General features: G+C 57.0%; 1 protein-coding gene across 1 annotated transcript in view; it reads right to left on the minus strand.

Moving 5' to 3' along the window:
- Positions 1-400: 400 nt before the first annotated feature.
- Positions 401-12,353, minus strand: part of ZSWIM5 (zinc finger SWIM-type containing 5) — a 51,593-nt gene continuing 39,640 nt past the window's right edge. The window contains exons 9-13 of the mRNA XM_032804560.2: positions 12,075-12,210; positions 10,281-10,438; positions 4,733-4,896; positions 3,720-3,801; positions 401-2,749 (exon numbers count right to left, since the gene is read on the minus strand). Coding sequence (XP_032660451.1) covers positions 1,887-2,749; positions 3,720-3,801; positions 4,733-4,896; positions 10,281-10,438; positions 12,075-12,210 — 1,403 coding nt within the window. The 3' untranslated portion in view covers positions 401-1,886. The remainder of the gene's footprint in view (positions 2,750-3,719; positions 3,802-4,732; positions 4,897-10,280; positions 10,439-12,074; positions 12,211-12,353) is intronic.

Genomic DNA, 12,353 nt, shown 5'->3' on the forward strand with positions numbered 1-12,353 from the left:
CGCCCTGGAGGGCTCGCTGGCCTCTGCCTCTCGCTCCACGCCACTTGTGCAACGCTCGGAGGCAGATCCCGGAGGCGCTGCCCTGAGACACGTCCCGCAGAGCGCAGCGACTCAGACCCCTTTCCCGGGCTAGGCGTTCTCACACAGCGCCTCCTGGGGGCGCCGACGCCCCTCCAATTGCTGCCCTTTTAGCCCAAATACCAACCGACCTCAATTTGGGGTTTTCCCTCCCCCCCCAACCCCCCATTTTATTCATTATAAAAACAAAGAACAGCACCGAAATTCCAACAGTTTATATAAAAGGGGAGTAGTGATACATAAATAGTATTAGCTTTTTTCTTCTTATTATTATTAAACATTAGGTCAAGAGGTTGCGCACACACAAAAAAAGAGAAACAGGTTGAAGAATGATACTTTTATGGCAACAAATACTGAGTACACCTGGTTTTCCGGTCCACAGCGCAGACACAAATCTCTTTCCAAAAGAAAATCAGACAGTAGATCATCAGTCCACATTCTCTAGCTACAAGTCACCTTCCCCACTGGCCCCAGCCCTCCCGACCCTTTTAAAACTAAGACACACTGGACCAGGGGAACACAAAGACACCTGCAATAAGGAAGACCGTCCCTGCCCCATGACAGGTTTGAATCTAGCCTGGATCACTAAGCAGCAGCAGGAGACGGAGTGACACAAATCAGGAAACGTGACAAGACGCCTTCGTCCATCCGGTGTCTGCGTTAGCCAGAGCGACAAAGACTTGGAAATGGAGAGGAAATGAAAGGACAAAAGTAACCAAAGCTGTGCTCGTGTTCCTGCCCTCCCAGTGCAGAAAAGGCAGTCAGCACCCCCCACGCACACCTCCATGCACCCAGACATTCACTCCTCACACAGAGAAGGCCAAAAATAGAAATACGTACACTCTGGGCACAACGACTTCCGGCCCAATGGCTCCGTTCTTTGTTTTGTGTTCAATCCTCCACCAATTATTTGCGGAATTTACAAGGGGCAGGGCTCCCCTAACGTCCGTCAGCGTCCGACCAAGTCCATCCTTTGCCTGTCCAGATGTCCTGCCGTTAATCCAGCCTACCTAGGTGCCATCCACAGGGTCGCAACCTCACTGTGGTTCTGCTGAGATTCTAGATTCATTTCGATTTGCCGGTTGCCTCCCTCCCACCCCTCTTTTCATGTACCAACGATGCCAGGGAAACCTGAGAAATGGTCACGTGTCTCCTCCTTTTTTGTAATTAAAAAAAAAAAAAAAAAGTCCCAGCCCATGACAATTTCAAGTATCCCCCAAATAAAAGACGGAATAATTATAAATAATTATAACTTTACAATTTAATAATTGACACATATACTATAGTATTTACAGTATAATAAATGCTTTTTTTTGTTTTTGTTACTTTTAGTAAGCAATCCCTGAGAACAGTTACTCTAGTTTTTCTTTATGTATCTTCCCGAATGGAGAAGAGGAGTTTCACGTCTCCGCAGGGTGCGCACGGCGCTGCAAAGCCATCGCTTTTGGTGACGCACGAGGTTTAGTGTTGCGTTTCTCTTTTCCTTTCTATTTTTATTCTTTCCTTTTTGCTTGGCAACCTTGGGACCAGCCGGCGAACGCTTCCTTTAGGAAAGAGGTATTAGATTTCCAGGTTAGCTTTTGGTATTAAACGGTTATACACTCAGGAGTGTAGAATACTGAGTAAATTGTTCTTCCCAGGCTTGTCTTTTGGTCTGATGTGCCCAAAGAACGTTGGAATCCTCGCAGGATGTGAAACGGTTAAATCCAACAAAAGAACAAAAACCCTCTGTTTTGCCAATTGCAGTTAGATTTTCCTTTCTTCTGCGTGTAGTGCCCCTGCCGAACCCTGCCAGCGCCAGCGGGAGCTCACCCAAACCGCTCCCGCACCAGCATCATCAGTTTTTTCTTGCCTTTGTAGATCTGTTTGAGATTGTCTATGAACTGCGCGAACTGGAGGTGGCCATCCTGGGCCAGGAGGAAGGTCTCCCTGGCTTTGCTGAGGAACTCGATGAACTCGCCATAGTGCCGAGGGCTGATGTGGGTGAGCCTGGAGTGGGTGGTGTTGATGTAAGCGCTTATCGTGGCATCCAGCAGCTGGCGCAAGGGAGCCTTGTCGGTGGACATGAGTTTGCCAGAGTTCCTGCGGCCGGGAATGCCGGCCAGGCCCGGGGCTGTCATGGTGCAGCGCCGCAGGATGTCTGACAGCACCGTGGCACAGTGCACGCTCTTCACCACCAGGGGGATGATGGCCGCCAGCTCGTTCTTGCCCAAGGAGTGGCTCAGTGCGCAGGCCCACAGGACGTCGTTGATGGCCGGGTGGGTGTCCTGGTTGTAGGCGAGGTTGAGGTGCGTCATGGCCAGCGAGGCCAGTTTGAAGGCCCGCAGCGGGTAGCCCCGGTGCTCCATGTAGCGGGCGATGGTGAAGAGCTGCGAGTAGGTCATGCCCGTGGCGGCGGCGTCGATGACGATCTGGTAGGCCGTCTCGAAGGCGATGTGGTCTTTTTCGCACAGCGTGAGGGCGGAGAGGGCACAGTTCTGGGGGTCCTTCATGGCACACTGCAGGGCCAGGGTGCGGGCGCAGCCGGCCAGCTCCTCGCGCTGCGGGTAGTCCAGGCTCAGCCGCAGGATGGTGTTGTGGGACATCACTGTTGCCGCCACGATGCTGGTGGCTTCCGTGGGGGTGAAGAGCGTGTACCAGTTCTGCAGGATGCTGAGCAGTGCACGCACACCTGCCAGACAGGAATATGCCATCAGCGTGGGCTGGGGTGCAGTGCTCCAACTAAGGCAGGCGCCTAAATCCTCTAGGCCCGGAATGCTGAGCAATCCCAGCTCCCTCCACTCTCCTTGGGACCTGGAATCGCTCAGCATGGCTGACAAGTGGCCACTTCTCATCCAGAGCCCGGGGGAGGACCTGGGAGCCCTGGGGGAGGACCTGGGAGCCCGGGTTGAGAGCACTGGCTTGGATATACAGGGACAACCAGATGCCAGTCCGCTGCAGACAAACAGCTCCAGGGCTTCAGGCCAACGTTCTGAAACGAAGCTACGAATCCCCCACAGTGCAACAGTGCAACCGTGTCCCCATGAACGGGAGTCAAAGCCAGCAAATGCCAGGGCACTGCAGGTTACAAGCTCCCCTCTAGGAGTCCTGCGGTTCCCACCAGGGTCCTCCACTCAAGGGCTGGGCACTGACAGTTCAGGCTCCAACTGATGGCTAGATCTGGGGTCAGGAAGGAATGTTCCCCCAGTGCAGATTGGCTGGAAGCTTGGGGAGAAGGCAGGGGGAGGGGAGGTTGCATTCCTATGCTGCACGGGGCGTGGGTCACCTGCCAGGATCATCTGGGCACGTATCAGCTACTCAATGCCCTGCCACTGCAGGGGCCGTGGGCACTGGTGCCCCCCGGTCTCTGCCTGAGGCACAGTTCGGTCTCACCCGACTGGCTAGGCTCAGCACAGGGACGGCTGGGGGAGGTTCTCCAGCCTGGACCATGATCCAGTGGTCTTGTCCGGCCTGAAACACCAGGAAATCTACTGATGTCTCATCCCGTCGCTCAGGGGCTCGCCCTGCAGGCTGGATGAAGCGAGCCCCTCCCCGGCCCTTGGCCAGCAGGAAAGGGCAGGCACTGGTTAAAGGGACAGGGAGTGGAGCAGAGACCCAGCCCCTCCTGGAAGGCCAGGACGGCAGTGAAGAGCAGCACCCACCCACTTCCGTCGCACAGGTGACCAGCCACCGCACCATCTCCCTTCGCCTCCAGTTCAGGGTGGACAGAGTCATCCGCATGACCTAGGAGAGAGAAAACAGTGACCAGCCCTCCTCTTCGTCCCTGCTTTGCCCAGCCCCCACGGGGTGCTGTTACCGTCGGCCTCGCTCCCGGCCCACCCCCGGAGCAGTTTGCTGAGGGCGCCCTGGGCTAGGCCTGCAGGCGGAACAGCTCCAAACAGGGCCTGATGCAGCTCCAGACTCGCCACGTCTGGGAGCGGAGCCAGGACAGCCCCGTGCCCTGAGCCATGGTTTGACACTATACAGTTACTGTCACACGGGGACAGGCCCCTTAGTGAAGGGAGCTGGGGCCAACCCCACCTTGGCCAAGCTTAAATAGCTGCGTCCCTGCCTGAGGCATGAGTGTCTGACTGGACAGCTGGGCCTCGTCTCAGGGCTCGGGGAGCCGGCAGACCCAGGATGTGCAAGAAGCCCAGGGCTCTACCGGAGCAGGGAAGGCTGCAAGGGGCTGAGAACAGCCCTCCAAGGGAACCCGCCTGGGGTTCTCAAAGGCAGCCGAGGAAGGGGCCAGGACCAAGGCGCAGCGGGCAAGCTGAGGAGAAGCCCCCAAAGGGCTGAAGAACTCGGTCTGTTGGGACTTTTAGTCAGATGGCTGCTGCCCTGGAAGGGGCTGCACTTGTGACTTTGCCGGAGAGCTAAGCCATGTCTCCAGCGCTGACCAGCGGGTAGAGAGCTGAGAAGACCCACCTCAGGGAAGGAAACTGAGGCAAGGGGCCTGAAGTGCCACACTCGGCCAGCAGGGGCCACTGCAGGGCAGGCACCCCCCCCCCCCCGACAGTCCCGTTCACCACACTCCGAACAAGGCCTTCCCCCAGCCCTCAGCACTGCTGCCCACTCGTCCGGGAAGGACCCAGCCACACTGCCTCAGAACTGGGCCGCCCAAAGCAGCCTCCGAAGACGACACGTTTTTCCTCTATGTGGCCCCCTCCCCTACCTGCAGCCCCAGCTCCAGCGCCACATTGAGCAGGGTGGTGTCGGGGTTGCTGTCTGCGGGTGTGGCGATCTTAAAGGCGTCCTGGGCCAGCTTGAAGATCAAGGACGAGGAGTGGATGTTCTTCTGGATCGCTTCCAGGACGGTGCGTAACTGCAGCATGTCACCTGCACGCACAGGAGGGACAGGTCGGAAAGTCAGCCCCCGCCCCGCCAGGGCCCCTGCCGCTCCAGACACCCCAGTTTTCACTTTGGGTTGCAGCTTCCCAAGTCTGGAGGCCCCTAATTCCCAGGGATTTCCCAGGGGTGAGGATCTGGACTTGTCTGGGCCACACGCAGCGCAGACTGCCTCTGCGTTTGCAGCTGCTCAGAGGTCAGCCCTCTGTGCGTCTACCGGGGGCTCTGCAAGTCCTGTCTGACCTGGTTGTCTCTTGCTCAGCCTGCTGGGAGCAGGGCCCAGAGAGTGCACACAAAACCCAATGCATCATGGACTCTCCTGACAGGGCTTCTCCGAACAAAGCTGGCAAGTGGGATTTCTCTGTGAAAACAGTGTCTGCTCACTGTGCAGGCTTGGGGCAGGGCTTCCCGACACAAGTGCACTGCCAGCTGGGCTGTGACTCTGCCATGCACTAATTGTCAGCACGGACCCTGCCAACGCGGACTAACAGTTTTTATGCACTTGGCTCTGCTCCTGTTTCAAAGAGGACGAGATCAATGCACACTAGCGAACAAGTGATGAGCCTCAGGAGCCACCCCCAGCCCAGCCTGCTGCCAGTTCAGTGTTTGTGCAGACAGGCCCTCGGAGGCCTCACCGCTGACTGGACCAAGGGCAAGTTATTACTTTTGGCTCCTGTTAGCCCTGTGGGAATCATCCCAGCCTAGAGCAATGGACTCCAGGCTGTGAGGTGTACCCCCTCGGCACGGCAGGGGCTGGGATGGAACGCCACCCAGCCCTGCTCCGACCCCAGCCCCAGCGTCAGTTCCCAGCTCTGGCTGTGGTTCCGTTCCTGGTTGCAGCCCCAGCTGGCCTTGGGCTAAACCCCCCAAGCTCCCAGCCCCGATTGTGGCCCCACTCCCAGCTGCAGCTCTGGCCCCTGCGCCCAGCTGTGGCTCTCCTCCCAGCCCCCACTGCGGCTCCACTCCTAGCCCCGGCTCCATCTGTGTATTGCAGCATGTCCACCGATAACTACAGACCTGATACAAAAGGAACATACTCTGCACCCCGAAAGGCTCCAGCGAGGGTCGGACCCTTCCAGCCAGGCCCCAGGGCGTCTCACTGTGTACGATTCCATCCCACTTATGATCAGCCATGTCATCAGTCACTTCCTAATGCCACGTCTCTTACAGTTCTACTCTAAATATTCCCCAACCCTTGGCACGCTATGGCTGTTTGGTGGCCACCACCTAATTACACCACCTAATTACCTAGCTGACGCGTTCACAGACAGGGCAAGCACATTCGTATTCTGTTTGCCCCGGAAAGCACAGACAGCTCAGGAGTAACCTCTACACACTGATACCACATATCCAGGTGCATGACACACAACACAGCACTGGTGGGAGACCATTCGGGTGAGTTCCCCCATCACGTGCCGTATAGCCCCTACTCCTCTGTGACACAGAGCCCCCCTCTCCAGGGGGTTCAGTGAACTCCATAAGAGCGGAAACGTGCTGAGTTTTATCTTCACTGTTCTTGTAGCACATGCTACTTTCCTGCTACGGTTCCATCCACCCCCATTCAGCTCCAAACCAGTCTTCATTCCACAGTTCTGGGATCAGAGCTCTCAAGGCTGGACATTTCTACATAAGGAATAAGGTCTCTTCAGCTGCTTCTCCTAACCACATTTTGCTGAGTCTACCCAGTTCACTCCATGTGGTGGGATCTGCTTCAGCTGTAAACGGATACGTTCAGGTGACCAAATCTCATCATTGCTCCTGAACTGTTCCTAGGACAGAAGAGTAGCCAGTCCCTTCCTCTGTGCTTTGATCTCAGGCGCTAGCTAGCGATGCAAGTCCACCCACAGCCTGGCCAGCAGCCGTGAAATCGGAATTTTTTCCATCAAAGGGTCTGCCCAGATAAAAACCCGGATACAATTAACCAATGTGGTTAACTCTTAATGCTAGATACACTGAAAAAGAAAATGACTTGCCACAGGGATACTCCGTCTTCTGTTAGGAGCTGCTGGGTTGAGCCTCTTTATGGGCTGAATTAACATCTTGTGAATGTGCCCGTTACTCAAGACAGGCGTGCGACAGCGAAGGGGCCACGCCTAAACTAGAGTCTGTCCAGAAACTAGCACTGGGCAGAGGGCTCGGCACGCCCATGTGTGAAAAGACCAGCTGGGGGCAGACTCAGAGAGACGGGCAAACGATCAAGAGAGCCAAGCAGCAGCTGGGCACACGATGGGCCCATGGACAAAGCCAGTGAGAGAGTTTTCTGGCTCTGGTAAGCTAAGAAAATCTTCCTTTTGTTTCTGGCGCCTCCTGCGTTTGGAGAAGCAGGACTTCACACATTCCTCGTATGTAAATCCAGTTGCATCAGACAGTGCCAGCCGCCATCGTCAATTTCTACCCTCAGCTGGAACCCTTCACACCCCGCCCCGGGTCAAATTGCGACACCCCTTCTTCTGTCCCATAAGCCCTTTCCAAGCATGAGCGCCCAGAAACAGCTTTGCACTCACGGAAGTAAATGGAAAGACGCCTGTTGGCTTCAATGGGCTTTGGATCCGGCTCAGGGCGAGTATTGGAAATTTGCAGCAAGGGAACGTTTTTTTAACGTCTGGAACTTTCCACCCACACCTGCCTGGAGGGAGGAAAACTCAGCGTCAGTTGCAGTGTTGGGCTCTGCCTTTGGTAACGCCTGTGGTACCTCATCAGCCTTCTCCAGCGATGCACATGGGCAACAGAGGGCAGAATGCTAAGACAAGGGGATTGCAGAGGTCACCATGGAGGAATTTCACCCATAACCTGGCATACTAGCCATGACGACAACCCAGAAGGGACCCTGTTTGCGACCTAGGTCATAGGTTGAGTTTATAGGGTTGGCAGTTAAAGAAACATCTCTTCTCTGCAAACAGCCCATTAGCCGTGGAGGCTCGGAGATGCGATCGACCAGGAACGATGAAAAGTGACTAAGAAGGTGCAGAGCAGAGCCGGACTAGAAAATGAAAAGAAATTTCAAATGACAAATGATTAAAATGATCTTCTGCCCCCTCGGCAGCAGTCACCCCAGTGACGGGGACTCCTGATCCAAGGCTCCTCGTATGACCAGATGTAAAAGTGGAAGGCGGTGTGTAGGAAAGATGGCCATGAGACTCGATCACCTATGGACACGCTCCCGCGTTTGAACGTTTGGGGGGAAATGGGAGAGCTGGAAGAAAACCAAAAACCCAACTCAAGCGGCCTTTTCATTCTGGTGGAGGATTTGTTATCCTGCCCAGCTCAAGGAGAACAAACACACAAAATTCCTCATTTACTGGGCTCAGCTTAGGGTGACCAGATCACCGCACTAAAATATTGCAACACATTGGGGTGCAATCAGCCCCGCCCACAGTCCACCCCCGCTCTTCCCAGGCTCCGCCTCCACTCTGCCCCAGGTCCTGCCCCCTCCCTGCTCGGCCCCCTCAACGTGCCCTTCCTCATTCCTCAGCCTGCCTCTGGCTCGCTGTGTCCCTCCTCAGTCCCCCACCCACTGCTCACCCCCGCTGCACCCACTTCCCCTCTGACGGGTGGATGCTCGCCACCCCCCCCACCTCTTCCCCGCCCTCACCCCACCCCATTCCACCCCCTTCTCCCAAGTTCCTCCTCTCCACCTCCTCCCCTGAGTGCACCGCAGTCCTCGCTCCTCCCCCCTCCCCTCCCCAAAGCGCTAAGTGCAGCCAAACAGCTGTTAGGCAGCGGGATCGCTGGAGGGGGAGGAGTGGGGACACAGCGCGCTGCAGGGAGGGGGAGAGAAGGTGATGAGGAGGAAGGAGCTTGGCTGCAATTTTTCCCCATGGGTGCGCCAGCCCCGGAGCACCCACGGGGTCAGCGCCTCCCTCCCGCTGGCCTCCTTACCCAAATATCGGGACAAGTGGCGTCCTGACCATACATTGATCGGGACAAAGTTAAATATCGGGGCCGTCCCAATTTTATCAGGACATCTGGTCACCCTGGCTCAGCTTCCTCCGAGATCCCAGGGAGGTGATGGCAACCCAGAGCCCTGAGAATTGAAAAGCTGGGAAAAGCAAGAAGGGGGATGGGAAAAGTTCTCCCGCTGGCCGCCAATGGAAGGGGAGAAGGGTCCTGTTCCGAGGGGCTCCGAGTGACACTGTATCGATACACAGGGAAGCCTGTCAACTGCCTCGGATTTCAAGCCCTCTGAGCACATCATGGCCTGTCACCCGTCTGCCTGATGTCACCATTTGCTTCCCTGTCCTGCCTGGCCTGGGAAGTTGGTCTGGTTTCCTGTCAAACGAAACTTTCATAAATACAAAGTAAAAAATCCATTTGCCTTCTCATCTCGTCCACGCGCCCTGTTCAACAGATCCCTGGCCAGCGGTTTTACAATTTCTGCAGCTGGGATCCCAGCAACGGGGTGGCAGTGGCTTAGGTACCATCCTAACCTTGCTGAGACCCACACGCTGCTTCCACCTTCCAAAACCTTCTGGAGAAAAATCACCCCAACGCTCGCTGTCTGCTTGCAGGAAGCAGCACGAAGAGAACGTACTGAATCCAGAGAGATGGACACCCTCACCCCCTCCTCCTTCACTCCCAGGGTGGGTGCCTCAGAGTCCTGCTTTTTATGTTCTGCCTTCCTGGGCTTCACACTGCAGCCCCCCGCCCCCGTAGAATGGACAGGATACGCAAGCAGAGGCAGTCAGCACATTCCGCCAGCTGGGAGAGCCACGCCCAGAGAACAGGAGACAAGGGGCTTGGTTCAAGTCCCGCTGAAGTCAACAAGGATCTTTCGATCCATTTTGGTGGGCACTGGGTCAGGCCCCAGGAGAAACTGGAGCCGCCTGCCCCTTGGCACTGAGCAACGCCAACCTCCCCAGCTGCCTCCGGCTGTGCACTGCGATGCTGGCACGACCTTGGCCGCACAGGGTGGACTGCCAATCCAGACAACGCTACCGCTGGGATGCAAAGAGCCATCATGTCCGGCTGATCAGGGAACGGATTTGGGACCACAGCCACAAGCAATGCAGGATTTCTAAGATTCCCTTTTTCAGCATCTGAACAGAGTTCTCCCTCACCTGCCTGCGTTCCTGGCCCTGGGGTGAGCCATGGGGGCAGGGGGGTGTCTCATCTTTGAGAGGGTCACACGCCCCATTCCCCTCTCCCTGCTGCACTGGAGGCTACACGGTGTTTCTCTTCCCAGTACTGTGCCCGCAGATCCCTCCCACGGGGAGTTCGCCTCATGCTCCTGGAGCAAGTTCACCTGAAAGAGCCCCCCACTTCCCACATTCCCCTTCCAGCGGGTTCTGCAGTGGAAACCAGCTGGGGGCGCTGGCTCTGCTCCCGAATCTGACCTAAAACCGTCTGCTCAGGTGCAAGACGGGCCCCACACCCACCTTTAGCTGCCGTCAGCATGGTGGAGGCCAATTCACACTGCTGCGATTCCAAGTGGCCCAGGGTAAACCACCGGGGGTACCTGCTGGGGACGACGGACACCAGGTGGTGAGGGTGCGTGATGTCTCCGGAGGGAGCGGTCGTCTCCAGCACAGGCAGCCTAGAAGAGACAGGAGAAGTCAGAGGTTCCCTGCCAACTCAAAGCCCCACACCTTCCTGTGCCGCTAGCCCCCCCGCCCCCCCCGCCCACCCGGCGATGAGGAGGGTTGATCGCAGGTGGCCTGGTGCACCAGCAGGTTCAGCAGGCTCTTTGAACGCACCAAGCTGCATTCCAGGCGTGCGACGACTCCCGAGACTGCATGCAGAACACATGGGCGCAAGGATCAATTTCAAATGGACTTGAAAGGGAGCTGAAAACCGCCAAGTGATTTATAAAACACGAGCTGGAAAAGCTCACTTGAGGCTCCTTTCATCTTTGGGCAAAGTGGTGCTTTCAGGCAAATCATCTGGTTCCTCTTAAAGTGGAGGGCTGGGCTCAGACGTAGCACCACGCTGCTCCAAGGCCCCTGTGGTGGGTGTGTGTTACCTGCTCGCGTGTGAATATTCCAAAGCCGCAGAACTTCTGGGTGACAGGAAACCACAGGTTCCCCCTCCCGCCCAGGTGCTACTGGGAGTGATGACATGCAACAGCTGAGCAAGCAAACGGCTGCCAGGGGACGGGGCGAAGCCACCGTTCAGCCTAGACACTGCGGTGCCAGTAACACGGTCTCCTGGAAGGCGACGTTACTCATCAGCAGTGCCGCGGGTTGCAGTCTCATGGGTGGATCCCAGACCAGCTGGGTTATGGAAGACCATGTGGAGCAAAGGCAGAGGCGGCGTAAGCAGCGCCCGCCCCTCTTCCGCCAGTGAAAGCTGGGACGGTTGCAGCCCAGATTGGAGACCCCAGCATGAAGGTGGGGTGTCGGCTGCGAGAAGACAGAGCCCCCCAAACTCAATCACGGGGGAGCTTTTTGCCATTGTCATTCATCCCTCTCTTCACCCAACTGATGCGAAAATCCAGTCTGCGAGTGGACGGAGCCGGAGGAGTGGGTAACACACCCCGCAGGAACAGCAATTGCAGGGGCCAGACCCACGGCTAGAACGAATCCCAGCGCAGACCTGGGCCAGGGGAGGACGGAGGCTGACAGGCAGAGCAGAGTGCGGGAGCCTGCCCAGCACGGGGCTGGCCCCTTGAGCGTCCTTTCTGCCAGTTGTCCTGCCACCGTCAGTGCAGGGTCAGTTGGGTGCCCAGCCCAGCCATACTCTCTCCTAGCTGGGTTTTCCTGTTCTTGTCTCTTCTCTCAATTGCTCTGCAAAGGGGGAGCTGGATGCGGAGAACCGGGTCTCTGCTTCCAGGCGAAGAGGCCCAGCAGGGCTGGGGTGCAGAGTCTGCCCTGAGATCTCTGCCTTTCACTCTCCTTGCGCCGTGGGAGATGGGGCTGCAGGATGGAGACGAGGGGGAAGGACCCGGCGCGCCGATGGATGCAGCCAGTGCCTGGGTCCTTTCCCCAGCACATTCACCCAGCTCAGCAGATGGGGCGGTTTATATGGGAGGAAATCGGCTGCTGCAGTGCAGGCATTTTCTTGGACGAGTAGAACCTAATCTTGGCCGTCACAAGTTCCCCGCAGTGGCTCCCGAACAAACCAACACTGACCAGACTCTGGGGTTGGAAAGGGAGGGGGGAAATATTGGGAGCGACTTTGCTGCTCTTGAGATCGGATCAAACCCAACCCAGGCGGAAGAAACGCCCACAAACCTCATGGCCCGAAGGGCCAGCTTGTAGGCCAGGTCTGCGTCATGAGGCAGCAAGGCGGAGAACAGGTACTTGGCAAAGGTGTGCATGGGAACGCTCTCCCGCTGGATCACTTCTCCCAGGCCACTGAAGGGACCACCTGCACAACAGCAAAGCCGCGTCAGCCACTGTGCTGCTGCGCCGCTCGGCCAGACAGCTTCCCACCAGCCACGCAGAGCCTCTCAGGTCAGTTCCTCAACGGCTCGGGGAATGCGATCAGCACCGATCTCCACAGCCCCTTGG

Source organism: Chelonoidis abingdonii, chromosome 7 (assembly GCF_003597395.2).
Source record: "Chelonoidis abingdonii isolate Lonesome George chromosome 7, CheloAbing_2.0, whole genome shotgun sequence".
Taxonomy (NCBI): Eukaryota; Metazoa; Chordata; order Testudines; family Testudinidae; genus Chelonoidis; species Chelonoidis abingdonii.